The sequence below is a fragment of the Mesoplodon bidens genome, assembly GCF_964165515.1.
Source record: "Mesoplodon bidens genome assembly, chromosome: 18".
NCBI classification, from domain to species: Eukaryota; Metazoa; Chordata; class Mammalia; order Artiodactyla; family Ziphiidae; genus Mesoplodon; species Mesoplodon bidens.
Genome location: NC_138175.1, coordinates 47,569,553 through 47,585,034, shown reverse-complemented (window position 1 = coordinate 47,585,034; position 15,482 = coordinate 47,569,553). Strand labels below are relative to the sequence as shown.

At 50.5% G+C, this 15,482-nt stretch overlaps 1 protein-coding gene across 1 annotated transcript; it reads right to left on the bottom strand.

Annotated features, from left to right (window-relative positions):
- Positions 1–6,385: 6,385 nt before the first annotated feature.
- LGALS7B (galectin 7B) lies at positions 6,386–14,950 on the bottom strand (the record flags this gene model as incomplete). The annotated part of the gene is made up of 5 exons (XM_081216029.1): positions 6,386–6,499; positions 7,126–7,327; positions 8,070–8,158; positions 10,360–10,490; positions 14,743–14,950. 5 exons carry the CDS (start codon positions 14,948–14,950, stop codon positions 6,386–6,388), a joined length of 744 nt encoding a protein of 247 aa, XP_081072155.1.
- Positions 14,951–15,482: the final 532 nt, after the last annotated feature.

Genomic DNA, 15,482 nt, shown 5'->3' with positions numbered 1-15,482 from the left:
TCTATATCTGGGGCCATAACCCTTGGGAACACAGAGGAAGATCCTGTAGGACTCCTTTCTAAGCCCCTAATAAAATGCCCGAGGGTGTCTTGTGAGTGTACACGACCCTGTTCGCCTCCCTCACTGTTCCTTCCTTCTTGGTTCAATCAAGCACTGTCCATTCAGCCATCCAATCATCTGTCCATCCATCCTCTCATCATAATAAATCTAGGGCTTTATGTGTATGAACCCATTCACTCCTCACAATGCCAGGAGGTAGGTACTATTATTATTTTCCATCTGTAAATGATGAGGAGACAGGCAAAGAAAGATAAAGCTGTTGCCCAAGGTCACAGAGTCCATAAATGGCAGAACCAGGATCCAAATCGAGGTGGTCTGGCTGCCAAGGCTACATGCTCAACCACTATACAGCCTGTTGTCCCATCCACCCTGCATCCATCCAACCAAAAGCCCATATACCCATTCAACATCCAACCATCTAGACACTCACCAATCCATCTATCCGTCTGTTTGTCCAGCCATCTTTTCATCCATCCCTTCATCCATCCACCCATCCATTCATCCCTCCATCCATCTATCTCATCATCCATCAATCTTTCCAAACATTCATCCGAGCATATGTTCATCCATCCATCTAAACATTCAACAATCCATCCACTCTACCTCTCCATTTTAGCTGTTTGTTCATCCATTCATCATCCAGCCGTTCACCCATCCATCTGACCATCCATCCATTCAAACATCTAACTACTTATTTATTAGTCCATATGTCTATTCACTCAGCCATCCTTACATCCAAATTTCATTCATCCTTTCATCTCTTCACTCCCTCCTTCATTTGTCCATGCAGTTCTCTGCCTTCCAGCACATCCATCCATCCATCCATTTGTCCATTTTTTATCTATCCAGTCATCCATTCTTCTCTTCATGATCTATTCCTCCATCCATTTCCAATTATTTATCCATATATTTATCTCTTCATCTGTCCACTAACCATGTGTCATTCATTCAAGCATCCTTTTATCATCATCTTTGTGTTGAGTTAATAATATGTTCATTTACTTACACTTTCGTGCATCCATTTATTCACTCTTATTCATTCACTCACTCGCTTGTTCACATATCCAGTCATTTGTCACTGTCTATTCAATTACTCATTCAGTTTATTGTCTCATTCATTCACCTGGTCTTGTTCTTAAACAGTCCTACGTTGCAATCCCCTGGGGAGCTTTTAAAAAATATTGATACCTGACCCCAACCCAGACCATCATTAGGTTAAACCACAAAAATGCCATTTTTGTAGGTTAAAAGTGGTTAAATATCAATAATTTCGTATGTTCTAGCCTAGTAAATCTGTAGTGGGTCCTGGGCATCAATATTTTCGTTGAGTTCTCCAAAAGATTCTATGGATTTGTCAAACATTGATCAAAGATGTTCTGGGGGCCCTCAGACCCTGGATGGATGCTGAGGAGGTCAGGAAGGGAGGAGAGCTGACCCGGGCAGCCTCCAGTCTGAGGCAGTCTTCTCCTTCTTCTGGGCTCCCTCCTCCCTTACTGAACACTCACTGCCCAGGGATGGCTGTCAGGAGATACATCAGTCACGAGCCTAGAGGAGCACAGGGAGAGGGTCCCCCAAAGAGCTGGAGAGGCCATGTTTAGTTTTCTGTCACTGCTGCAATATGTTTGAAGAAATAATGGCTGAAAACTTACCCAATTTTATGAAAGACCTTAGTTTCTAGATCCGAGAAGCTCAATGAACTGCAAGTAGGATAAATGCAAAGAGATCCATACCGAGACCCATCATAGTTAAACTGCTGGAAGAAAAAAAAAAAAAAAAAGACAAAGAGAAAAATTTGAAAGCTATAAGTGAAAAACAACTCATCATGTACAGGGGAAAGCAGTACGATTCACAGCTAAATTTTCATGGAAACAATGAAGGCCAGAAGGCACTTGAATGATTTATTCAAAGCACTAAACAAAAGAAAACTGTCAGCAATTCTGTACTCAACAAAACTATATTTAAAAACTGAAGGCAAATGTTAAGAAGAAAAAAAAACAACAAAAAACTGAAGGCAAAAGAAAGATATTCTGAGATAGACAAAAACTGAGAATTCATTGCTAGCAGACCTCCCTGTAGGGAATACTAAAGGAAGTCCTTCACAATGAAAGAAAATGACATCAAATCCACAGGAAGAAATAAAGAATCCTAAAAATTATGAACATGTGGATAAATATTTTTCAAAATTATATAAATAAAATTTCTTTTATTTTTTCTTCTATTTTCTTTAAAAATGTGATTGTAGAAGTGAAAATTATAACACTATATTGTAGAGTGTATAACATATATGAATGTGATATATATAACAACAATAGCACAAAATAAGGTGGGAGGGCTTCCCTGTTGGCGCAGTGGTTGAGAGTCCGCCTGCCGATGCAGGGAACACGGGTTCGTACCCTGGTCTGGGAGAATCCCACACGCAGCGGAGCGGCTGGGCCCGTGAGCCATGGCCGCTTAGCCTGCGTGTCCGGAGCCTGTGCTCCGCAACGGGAGAGGTCACAACAGTGAGAGGGCCGCGTACCGCAAAAAAAAAAAAAAAAAGGTGGGAAATGGAGATATATTGGAGCAATGCTGCTATATTTTACTGGAATTAAATCTCTATTAACTTAAAGTTGACTTGATCATTTACAATGTATATTGTCATCCCTAGAGTGACCATTTAAAAACCAGATTTCAAAATATACAGTTTAAGAAAAAAACAGAGGAAGTTAAATGGTATACTAAAAATTGTTTAACACAAAGTCAGGTAGTGAAGGACTAACAGAGTAAAAACAAATAGCAAAATGGCAGCCATGAAGCCAACTGTATCAATCACGACATCAAGTGTGAATGAAATAAACCTTCCAACCAAAAGTCAGAGATCGGGGCTTCCCTGGTGGCGAAGTAGTTAAGAATCCGCTTGCCAATGCAGGGGACACGGGTTCGAGCCCTGGTCCGGGAATATCCCATGTGCCACGGAGCAACTAAGCCTGTGTGCCACAACTACTGAGCCTGTGCTCTAGAGCCCGCGAGCCACAACTACTGAAGCCCACACACCTAGAGTCTGTGCCCCACAACAAGAGAAGCCACTGCAGTGAGAAGCCGGAGCGCCGCAACTAAAGAAAGCCCACGCACAGCAACAAAGACCCAACGCAGCCAAAAAAAAAAAGAACTTAAAAAAAATAAAGTCAGAGATCGTCCGTGGTGGTCAGCTTCCAAACTGGCCTCCAATGATATTCAAACCCTTGTGTGAACCCCTCCCAAATGGTACCAGTGGGTTGGTATGTGTGACTACATTTCATCAAGAGAATATGGCAGAACTGAGAGTATGTCACTTCTCAGATGGGGATATAAGAGACACTACAGCTTCTGTCTTGGCTTGCTCTCCTGCTCTCTCATTTCTCAATGACTCCCCCAGGAGGAGTCAGTAACTTCTTGAACAGTCCTATGTAAGTGTTCATGTGACAAGAAACTGAAAACTCCTGCCAACATCCATGTGTGTGAGCCCTCTTAGAAGAAGTTCCTCCAATCCCAGTCAAGCCTTTAGAGCAGAGGTTGCAAACGTTTTCTATAATGGTCACATAGTAAATATGTTAGGCATTGTGGGTGACCCAGTCTCTGTTGCAGCTCCCGAACTCCATGGGTGAGGCACAAAAGCGGCCAGTAGGCTATACATAAATGACAGAGCATGGCTGTGTCCCAATAAAACTTTATTTATGGACACTGAAATTTGAATTTCGCATCATTTGAAGTGTTAAGAAATGTTCTTCTTTTTTTCATTTTTTTCCAGCTATTTTAAAATGTGAAAACCATTCTTAGATTGTGAGCCTTACTAAAACAGGTAGTGGGTGGCTTTAACCAACAGCCATAGTTTGCCAAAACTTCTTTTGGGTGCTAGCAACTTCACTTATAGTTTGACAGTAACTGCAGGAAAACTCAGCACCACAACCTAGTTAAGCTACTTCTACGTTCCTAACTTCAGCAACTGTAAGACAGTAAGTATGTGTTATGTTATGATGTTACTGGGATAATTTGTTATGAAGCTACAGAGAATAATACATTTTCAGCCTGGATAAGAGAACAAGATCCAAGTATATGCTATCTACAAAAGACACACTTTAGATCTAAGACATAAATAAGTTGAAGGTAAAAGGATGAGAAAAGAAGTACCATGCAATCAGTAACCATAAGAGACTAGAAGGACAAAATTAGTATCAGACACAATAGATGTTAAAAGAAATTGTACTAGAGACAAAGGACGTTTCATCATGATAAAAGGGTCAATACATCAAATACACACATCAAACTATGCCCATATTTTGCTAAGTGACAAAAAAGAGGTGAGTAGGTGAAAGATGCTCAATTTTATGCAAGGGGGGGAAAAATTGCATATACATGTGTTTAGAAGTGCAGAGAGTTTTGGAAAGATACACAAGAGATAAAGACACGGGTAACAGAAGTTTGCTCTTACAAAGGAGGACTTTCATATACATATTTTATATATTGATAGTTTTTTTATTTTGAAATGACTAACACAGACAGTTGTAAGTACAGTACAAAAATTTTTTCCCCGACACTCATTTGAGACTAAGTTGCCAACATGCTTCCTGATCACCTTCAATTACTTTATTGTGTATTTCCACAAACAAGAACATTCTCTTGCATGTCCACTGTAAGGCAACAGTGAAAATCAGGAAATTAACAGATGGATAACAGATTAACAGATGGATAACTACCATAATTAACAGATTAATAGATGGATAACTACCATCTATTCTGAGACCCCAAACACCTTTACCAGTTGTGCCAACAACTGTATTTTCCACTGCATACTTTGAAATTTGTACCGTAGGTATATCTTTAAATTAATATATATATTAAAAGTGATATTATATATATAAATTCCTTTAACAGGCAAATAAAAATAAAAATAAACATAATGAGCCCTGGGACCAGGGGAATTCAGACTTTCCCGGGTCCTCCAGCGGGAGAGGGTGTCCTGCATTCCACGACCCAACCAGAGATACACTCTCAAGGGCCGGGCATGGGGGTGAAGTGGCTTCAGCCGAAGGGTCTCAAGGGGCAGAAAAACGGGTCCAGAAAAAGCTCAAGTCCCGCGGCAGGGTTTGGTCTTCCCACCACCCTAGCTGTTTCAGGTTCAGTCGGCAAGCAGCCCCACCTTGCCGAGCCTCCGTTTTTAAACCGCAACTTCTGCAGCGGCCCAAGGGAAGGAGGGAGATCTGTCTGTCACACTTTGGCCGGAGTCCGGGCCGGAAGCCTGTGGTACATCCGCCAGGGGTGCGAATCCGAACTTTCCGAGACCCGGGCCCGAACCCACTGTGAGCTGCTGGCACGCTGCCGCCACCTCCCCCCCGCCTCCCCACCCCACCCCCGCCTCCATCCGCAGCTGCGAACCACGGCCGCTGCGAGCGCCTCGCTGAGGGTGCGAGGTTGGGGGCGCTCGCTTGGTCCCGGCTCCCCCGCCAACCACAGCTATTCAAGGGCGACCCAGAGACCCCCAGAAACCAGAAAATCCCCACCTGGCGGTCGGGGGTGACTGGGCGTCTGTATATACCCAACTCCCCATACCCCCTAGAATCTCGGGGAGGGCCGGCGTCTCGGGGCCGTCGGGCGAGCCTAGATGGACGAAGTGTGTGAACAAGCTCGACGGCAGCCGGGACACAGGAGCCCGGCCGTTCGCGTTCCCCGTCTTCTCGGCGGGGAGGCTGCAGCTTCAGTGCGCCTGTGCCCCGGGGCGCGACCATCGGAGGCCTGTCTTGACTCCCGAACAGATGGGAGGCAGGCGAGGCCCGGATCCGCCTCCAAGCCCCTCCCCGCGCCACCTGTCTGCAGGCGCCAGTAGGTAGGCGAAACCGGCGAGAGGCAAGAAGAGGGACATCGGCGCAGGGAGCCTGAGATTCACGCACCCGGGTCTCCAAGGGACCTGTTTGCACACGTACCGATTGAGGGGTCCGTTACACCCACGGAGCGGGCGCCAAGGGATGGCTTGGGCCCCTGCAAATTCCCTAAAGTCGCCCCCCACCGCATTACCACCTGGCTGCTTTGCAAAGTGCTGCAGGGGGGCAAGCCAAAGCCCCACCTCCGCCAGATCGTGACCCTCCTCAGGCCTCCAGGGACACAAAGTGCCCTCGGAGATCCAAGCCCGGACCCGCCGCGGCCACGCAATCGCTGTGTGACCCTTAGTCAGTGTCTTCACCTCCCTGAGCCTGCTATCCTCGTCTATATGAAGGAGACACAGACACACAGGAGGCGCACAGAAGAGAGGCTAAGACTTTATTTGTCACCCAAGACCCCTGTGCCCCGTCCCCACCGGCCCTCCAGGGAAGGCTCAGAAGATCTTCGCGAACTCCAGCTGCACGTCCCCGCCCACTTCTACCAAGTGCGCATACGCTGGTGGGAGCCGGTAGCTGAACTCGTGGTATTCCTTGTCCCCGACCACAACCTGCAGGGGCGAGGAGACAGGGTTTATGGTTCCCGAGGCGACTGCGGGGTCATTGCCGACTCATACCCACGCCGCGTGACCTCGTCACCCCCGCAACCCCGCATTGAGGAAAAGGACTACTCTTGATCCTAAGCCCTTGCCGTGAGGATTCAATGAGTTCATTGTTGGCACGGGGGTGCTTTTTAAGCTTTGGCGGTGGATGTGGTCTCCACGGTGCCCGCGTCCACCGCCTCACTGTGACGCACAGCTTGAAAGTGGAGAACGGCCTGGGTGGTGGAGGGTCTACAGCGACCACTCCCTGCTGGGACTTATTTTGGGTCCTGTCTCCCAACCCATCCATCCCCCTGCCCCAGAGCCGCTACGTCAGACGCCAGTGGACAGGGAATAGGGTCCGGGATGTCCACGCCTCCCCGCTGGACACCCACCCTTTGGGCTCGTGCTCTCGCGTCCTTGTCACCGCCATACGCCTGCCCTCTAGTGCGCTTGCGCCAGGGGAGGTGAGGGACGGGGGGCGCCCTGCCCAGCCTTAGCCGCGCCTTTGCTCCCCACCTCCGCCAAGGGCCTTCCTGGCCTTGCCAAGGGAAGAGACCTGGGTGTTGGTGGCCACCCCTGGGGCAGAGACGCACCTTGAAGGCTTTTTCCTGGGCGATCAGGAGCAGTTCGAAGTCCTCGCCACGCTGGAAGGCAGGGTCACTGCCGCGCTCCTCTGGGCCCCAGGCGCTGCACTCCATGGCGTTGAAGACCACCGTGGATTTACCCGGCCGGGGGTTGAAATGCAGGACAGTGTCACTGTCGTCCTTGTCACTGCACATCAGGTTTATGTAGAAGCTGTTAGGTGGCAGATGGGAGGGGGCGTCAGAGAGAGGACTTACCGATTGCCAGAGCACATCCAAGTTTACAGGGACCTGAGAGCCACACACCAGTGAAGGAGGGGTGGTGGACTGGAGGCCAAGGAGCCCAGATTCCAGGACATCCAGAAACCAACTGGGGACCTGGACACACATCCACCTAGGCGAGGGTCACTGTAGTATGGCCTGGGTCCCCCTCATTTCCAGAGTCTGGGAGTTGCCAAGGAGTCATGGTCCTGAAGACCAGGGTGCTCCTGGTTCCCAACCACAGTGCTCCTGATCCCCCAATTCCCAGAGGGCTGGGAACAGTACCAGGGACCTCAGTATTTCCAGGCATCGTAGATTCCCAGAAATCCTGAAGCTCCCGGCCCAGGAAGACATAGGTTTGATTGCTGAGGCCTCCCAGGTGCCCAGGGCACCTCTGACTCACAGGCTGTGTTTCCACAGTTGCTTCAGACTCAGACTGGAAGTCTTACAATAAGTAAGAGCCTTGGATTGCCCTGGAACTCCCAGATTCTTAGAAGGTTGTAGGGACCCCAGGTACACTGTCCTGGGACAAATGAGTAAAGACATCAGATTCCAGAAGGTGGGAAATAGCTTGGGGATTCCAAGATCCTGGTGGGCAAAGTTGGCCTGGGGCTGCGTTCTCTGGGCTGTAAGAAGTGGGGTCAGCTGAGCTTGGAGACCTCCCATCCCTTACCGCTGAGGCTTGGAGGTCTCACCTTTCAGCATCCTTGGGGACAACACCACGAAGTTTCATCACGGTGCCGACTTCGAAGCCCTTCGCCAGCGAGACCCTGTAGGGCAACTTCTGCAGCAGCAGGGGTGCGGGGGCCAAAGTGGATCAGGGAGGCAGAGGAGAGAGACACATGGGTCAGCGCCGAGGAGAACATGACCAGGACCCAGGCCAGCAGAATCAGAGAGCAGAAAGGGCACAGAGGCAAAGGAAAGAGAGCCAGGCGTAGGGAAAGGGTTGGAGAGAGGAACACAAAGAATCAACAGGAAGATACTCAGAGAGGTAGAAAGTAAGGGGGAAACACCAAGGGGGAGATGGGAGCATGGGATGGATTGGGTTAACCCAGAAACAACAACCCAGAACATCATAGCATGCCCGAACACCCACTTTCAGGGGACCTCAGCCAAACACCAGCCCCTACCCCAGTCCAGTGCAGGCTTGGGTCCAAAACCTCGCCACCCCCACACCCCTGAACCACTCACAATTATCCCGGCCATGGCTGGAACAGCAGACAGGCAGTGGTGGTGGTGGGTATGGCTGCTGGGACCTTAAGTAGAAGCAGGGCGTGGCTGGCCCTGGTGACTCACCATCACCCCTTTCCACACCTACCACCCACACCTGGCACAGACCCTGGCCCTGGGGCCATGCAGGCCAGCACCCTCCTTCTAGGGCCTCTGACACCCCTGCAATCCCTGAGTATTCCCAGGTGTACAGTCCCTCTCCTCTGAGCTGCTGATGATAGGAACAGTTAACAATAATGACAGTAATAATAACATTATAGGGACTTCCCTGGAGGCGCAGTGGTTAAGAATCCACCTGACAGGGGTGAGGACACAGGTTCGATCCCTGGTCCAGGAAGATCCCACATGCCTCAGAGCAACTAAGCTCGTGCACCACAACTACTGAGCCTGCGCTCTACATCCTGTGAGCCACAACTACTGAGCTTGCGTCCCACAGCTACTGAGCCCATGTGCCACAACTATTGAAGCCTGCGGGCCTAGAGCCCGTGCTCTGCAACAAGAGAAGCCACCAAAATGAGAAACCCGTGCACGGCAGTGAAGAGTAGCCCCCGCTCGCCACAGCTAGAGAAAGCCTGGGTGCAGCAACGAAGACCCAACGCAGCCAAAAATAAATAAATAAATTTATGTATTTAAAAAAACCCAAAACATCAGAGAAGGCTCATTGAGCCACCATCCCTCCAGCCCTACCTTCCTGGTGCCTGGCGGAGAGAAAACACTCTCGTGCCCATTTCATCATGGAAAACTCGAGTCCTGAGAGGCTAAGCTGTGGGTTGCAACTCTGGACCCTCTCTCCCAGGTTAGGACCTGCTGACTAGGGCTAAGGATGTGTCTGCACTGAAATTCCGGTTTATGCTTCTGTAATATAATAATAACCATGGCAACAACAGTAATAATAGGAAAGGGAGCTCAGAGGGGCGGGAGATTTTGCCTGATGGTCAAGGCTGTCTCCTTGGTCCCTAGTGCAGTGCCTGGCACACATAAGCGCTCCGTAAATATGGGTGAAAGAAAGAATAAAAGATACCACAGCTGCCACTAACGGAGCCTCCGGCCTTTCTAGCATGTGCCACAGACCACTGATCTCAGACAGGCCACTGAGGGAGGGCCATTGATCCCCCTTATTTGACAGATAAGGAAACTGAGGCTCAGAAATGAGAAGCAGTTTGCCCAAAAACCACAGCTGTGCAGTACCACGGGGACTGTGTCTCTGGCTTTCTTGATCTCTGGAAGTTTCTCTCTGGTTTATTCTGTCTCCAGGATGCCCCAGTCTCTCTGACTCTCTGTCGCTCTGGCTGTCCTGTGTCTCTGTCCCCCCGCCCCCCGACATGTTCCTGTTTCTCTCCTTTGAGTCTCTCTCCCTCCTCCTCCCAGAACCCTTCCTCTCTCCCATCCGATGTTCAGGACAAGGGGCGGGGAAGGAGGGGTCTCCTATGACCTGCCCCCCAGCCAGACCAAGGAAGAGAAAGAAGTGGGACCCTCCACCCAGGCCCATTTCCACTCCCCACAGCCCCAAACTCCAGAAGAAGAATCCAGGTATGAAGGGTGGGGTCAGAGGGAGAATGCTGAAAGAGGGTTCTGGAAGACAGGGACGGGGAGGTGGGGAGCTGGGCAGAAGCCCCTCCTAGCAGCCCCCTCTCCGTTTCCACCGCCCTACTCCCCGCACTCCACCCCCATTGGCGCCCCACCCGGCAGAGGGTGAAGAAGCCTGGGGCAGAGCCAGGAATGGAAATTTTGGGTGGAGACAAGCAGACTCAGAACCTGATCCACAGCCTCGCGGGCGTCCCAGCCTCCCTCCGGGCCCCTGACCACACAGCTAGGGCAGTTGGAGGAGCCAGGCAGGGCCTCGGACAGGGAGGCTGGGCAGCTGCATTTAGGCCTTTCGTTGGGGGCTGCAGGCACCCCCATTTGGCAGAGGAGAAAGCAAGCTTAGAGAGGGCCAGCCTCTCACCAAGGCCTCACAGCAAGGACGGGCCAGGGCCTGGGCTGGAGCCGCTCTGTGTGCCAAGGGCACCTCATCGGGACTTTCAATAGACAGGACAGTGGGGTCTGAGGTGGTAACACCAACCTCTGCTCGGGTGGAGAGTTTCCCAGGATGATGGACTCCATTACTCTGATCACTCAGGGTGTCCCTTTTCTATACCTCATGCTGTATATTGCTGTGTATCCCACTAGCTCATCTCTTCCCTGATTTCTTCATTGTGGTTGGATATTTCCCCACATGCTGCCGACCTGAAAGTCCTGACTTGACCTTGATGTTTAGCCAAATGTTTGCATTGAGTCTGTTACCAGTTTGACTGCTCGTTCATTTCCAGCAGTCACATATGGGCGTCCTGGATGGATTCTTGCTCACTTGTGTTGGTTATCTTCAATCAGTTCTGGAATAATATGCTAAGGAGCATTTTTGTTTCGCCTCTAAATAAGTGGCGGATGTCCTTACTTCCCGATACTCTTTTTGTTTTCTCAAGCTGTAGGTCACGCTCGTAAATCATCCAGGTTTTACCGGAACACTTCCATGAGCCTTGACAATACACAGACCTGGGCAACCACCATCCCAATCAAGTTTTAGCCCCTGAAACAGCCAGACCTCCTCCACCTGCCCTAGGAAACACTGTCACTCCTCAGCATTTAAGAGCCACCACGCTCATTTGCCATGAAAACAAAGAGAGGGATGCCCAGCGGGCTGAGTTTGCTGGCTTTCCCCTCCTTCAGAAATAACTGGGGCGAAAAGCACTAAGTGTACCACGGTGTTTGTAGGAATTGAAAATCCCAGGCTGTGTCCATGTCAGCTTCTTGGAGACTTTGGGTTGGTTTTCAAATACAGTGAAGATAATTCAGGGGCTGCATTGGTTTTGTAAATTAGTTTACCAATGAGGAAAATGACATGTTTTAAAAATCTGACCCTTTATTTTTTTGGCCCTGCTGTGCTTGACTTGTGGGATCTTTTTCCCCTGATGAGGAATTGAACCCGGGCCCTCGGCAATGAAAGCACCGAGTCCTAACCACTGGACCACCAGGGAATTCCCCAAAATGTGACTTTTTCTTAAGCTAGGAAGTCCACTGCAAACCTTACAGTTTTATTTATAAATATAGTAAATTGTATCAAATGCAATCACTTGCAAAGGAGAAGCAGTTGCTGTCATATTTGGTTCCATTGATAAACTGAGTTCATTAAACCCCTTTAAACATTTTAATCAGAATGTGGGATTTTGACATGTTGAGTTTCAAGTATTTCCACTGTCTCTCCAAAGCCAAAGTAATCTTGTACGTTTCCATCTTGCGCTGTGAAAACACTAATTTGCTGTTTCTCCTCTTCTGCCTTCCTTTCCTTCGTCTGCTGAGCAGTTGGGTGCTCCAGCTGTTAGGCGGGTGAGTAAGTACTGCCTCTGGGGTGTGGGGTCCCACTGGGCGGGGCGAGGGGGCTGAGGGGGCACCCCTCCCCCAGGGCTGGGCCAGCTGGGGTGTCAGAGGGCGCCGGTGAGGAGGGTGCTCAGCAGAGTCTGGCCCTCAGGAGGGGGGCAAGGAGGGCGGCGGAACAGCGGGGAACGCAGCCCCGACGTGGAAGGAGGTGTCTGTGCAGGGGTGAGGATCACTGAGAGGTGCTGGAGCCCAGCGAGGGAGGGCGGCTTCCCCAGGGGGAGGAAATGCCGTGTGGGTGTCAGCGATGGAAGCAAGTCCAGAGCTGCTCTCTCCCTGTCAGAGGAGGGACGTATAGATGTGGACCAAAGAAATGGGCCGTGAACCCTGTGACATCGGGCTGGAAATGGAGGTGTCCGTGTGAGCTAATAATTACATGACTAAATTTATGTTAACATTTTTGGGTGTGATTTGTACTGTGGTTATATAGGAGAATTATGCTTCAAAGATGCACACGGAAGGGACTTCCCTGGTGGTCCAGTTTAAGACCCCGCGCTCCCAATGCAGGGGGCCCGGGTTTGATACCTGGTCAGGGAACTAGATTCTCCCCTGCTGCAATGAAGACCTGGTGCAGCCAAATAAATTTTTTTTAAAATGCACATTGAAGTATTTAGGGGTGAAGTGTCATGATGCCTGCAACTTGCCTTCCAATGGTTCACAGAGAGAAATGGCAGATGTGGAAAATATTAACACACCTGGGAGCCTAGATGACACCTCTGCAGGTGTTCATTGTCCTCTTCTTTTAACTTTTCTGTAAGTGTGAAAATTTTCAAAATGGTGGGGGGATAAATCAAACTTGGGGTTCTGATTGTACAGAATCCGGACTACCGTGGTTCCCAAAAAGAGCATCCTCTCCAACATCCCTACCCCCGAGATGAGGCCTTGGAAAGCAGTGGAGACAAGAAGAAGCTCCCTGGAGGCAGAACCAGAACCAGTCTTTGATCTTCATGTCCAGTGGGCTTGATCTTTGCTAGGGACCAGTGTCTGCTGCACGTTTCCCTGTTTCCCGTTTCCTGAATAAGAAAGCCTTCACCTTAGTTTATTGGGTGTCTAGGGCCAGCCTTGGCTGGGCGTGACAAAGAGGACTGTGTGTGTCTTCCACCAAAATCCTGGCCTCTGGGCTGGGCACAGTAACCAGATGGGAGCTTAAGGTTGTCTCCACCGGAAGAGGAGGTGAGTGGTCTGGGTAGGGGAAGAAGAGTACAGGTGAACATTATTGTAGACAAAGGGGTGGACTGTAACAGGGAGCACCAGTTGACCATCCAATATCCATTATCACTTTCTTTCTTAATCAGACTCCTGACTCAGTCCAGGATGGCCATGTGGCTGTTGCATTTCCCCGGGTCCCAGTTACTTTTGTTGTGAAGCCAATTACCCCAACGCTTTGCGGCTTCAAACAGCCATTGTGTGTGTGTGGGCTCGTGGCTTCTGTAGGTCAAGGGTTTGGACAGGGCACAGAGGGAATGGCTTGTCTATTAAGGTTCCATGATATCGGGGCAACCTCTGTTACTGTGGGGCTGGGATCATCTGGGTGACCTGCACACAGCCTTCCTAGGAAGCCTGTGCATCTTCCGAGTAGCCGGACTTCCTTCATGGCAGCTCAGGGCTCCAAAAGCCAGTGCCCTTTCAGCTCACCAGATGAAAGCTGCCTCCTCTTTTCTAACCTGGTCTGGGAAGTCATGCCAAATCTCTTCATGCTACACTCTATTTGTTATGAGTGAACAACTGAGGTTGGCCTGCAGTTAAGCCTCCACCTCATGGTAGCAGGAGTGCCAAAGAATTGGTGGAGGTATTTTTGGTGATAATTTCATACTTTTGTTATTTTTTTTTAAGATTTCATTTAATTTTTATTGTTCTGGCTGTGTTGGGTCTTCATTGCCGTGCGCGGGCTTCTCATTGCACTGCGGTGGCTTCTCTTGTTGCGGAACACGGGCTGTAGGTGTGCGGTCTTCAGTAGTTGCAGCACGCGGGCTCAGTAGTTGTAGCTCGCGGGTTTAGCTGCCCCACGGCACGTGGGGTCTTCCCGGACGAGGGATCGAACCTGTGTCTCCTGCACTGGCAGGCAGATTCTTAACCATTGTGCCACCAGGGAAGCCCAGGTTCTTTTTTATCAGAGGACATTCCCAAGGCCGTGACTTCCCCCGGCTCCCCACTGCCCTTGCCGGCAGACTGGAGGGGCATGGCCGTGGTGCTGAGTGGGCACACACACCTGGCTCCACTCCGGCGCACTCTCCTGGAGGACTGAGGGCGGTGCCCTGGGCTCATCAGCAGGATCTGTCCCGAAGCCAGACCGAGAGAGACAAGAGCCACACCTGCAGGTCTATTCCACTGACCAGCCGCACAGGACCGAGCTGGGCCCACGGACCTTGGTCTGGATTGTGTTGGCTGGTCGTTCTCGCCTAGGTTCACAGGCCAACAGCCAGTGTCCTTCCTTCCCTGCTCATGACCACACCAGCGGCTCACTCCTACCTGCTGCCGTCACACGCCTGGCAACCTCGTGTTCCGGGGCCAGCCAAGAACTGAGACCCCAGCAGGCCCCTAGTTCCCAGTAGGCAAACTCCACTTTAAACTACTGCTGCCTAGCCGTGTTCTGGAGGCTTCTACGCCAGGAAAGTGCAGAGAGCATAGCAAGCCGTGGAGTCCCCAGCCCCGGACCCGCAATGCTCCGCGGAGGCTCCGGAACCTCTCTGCATTCCACCCCCCAAAACAAGCGACCTCTGCGCCCACCTGTCTCGCGGACCTGGGCGCACCTCCGGCCACCGCGGCCCAGGACGGAGTTGCGGGGCTCAGCTGGCCGGCGGTGGACGCTGGGGCGGGTGGGGACCCGGGCTCCAGCCCCGAGGCAGTGTGGACCCGCCAGGCCCACCTCCGTTCCCGCTGCCCGGAAAGCCTGCCTCCCATTTTTTGTTCCACCTCCAGAAGCACCTGGTGCCATGGATTCCCCGAGCTGTTTGGTGGCTCTGAATTCAATGAGTTTCTTCTATAGTTTTCCAACTCCAGCCTAGGATTCAATTTCTGGGGTTTCCTAAGAGGTCACCACATATCCAGTACCTAAATTTGTCTTCTCTCTCCTTTTCTTTGGCCCTGAGGGTTTACAACTTTAAAAGATCCTTTAAGACATACTGGTTAAGGTCCAGACGCCTGGGATCATTTTTTTGGCCCTGCATTCCCTGACTGCGTGATCTGATGTCAGTTGCTTTTCTCGTTGTGTCCGTGCAACAGGGACGACAGCTGTCCCCACCTCCTAAACTTGATTGATGACAGAAACTGAAGGGTGAACGTGGATCAAGCGCCTAGAGTTGGGTGACACATACCAGGATATGCCATTTGCATGGGAGTAACTGCCGCTACTGGGTTTAGGAAGGGAGCCACAGTCAAGTGACACCTTCTCTAAGTTTGATGTGTCAGCCACATACATTCAGATGACATTTTTGCCTGACCAAACTTGATCTAGTATTTTGTCTAGC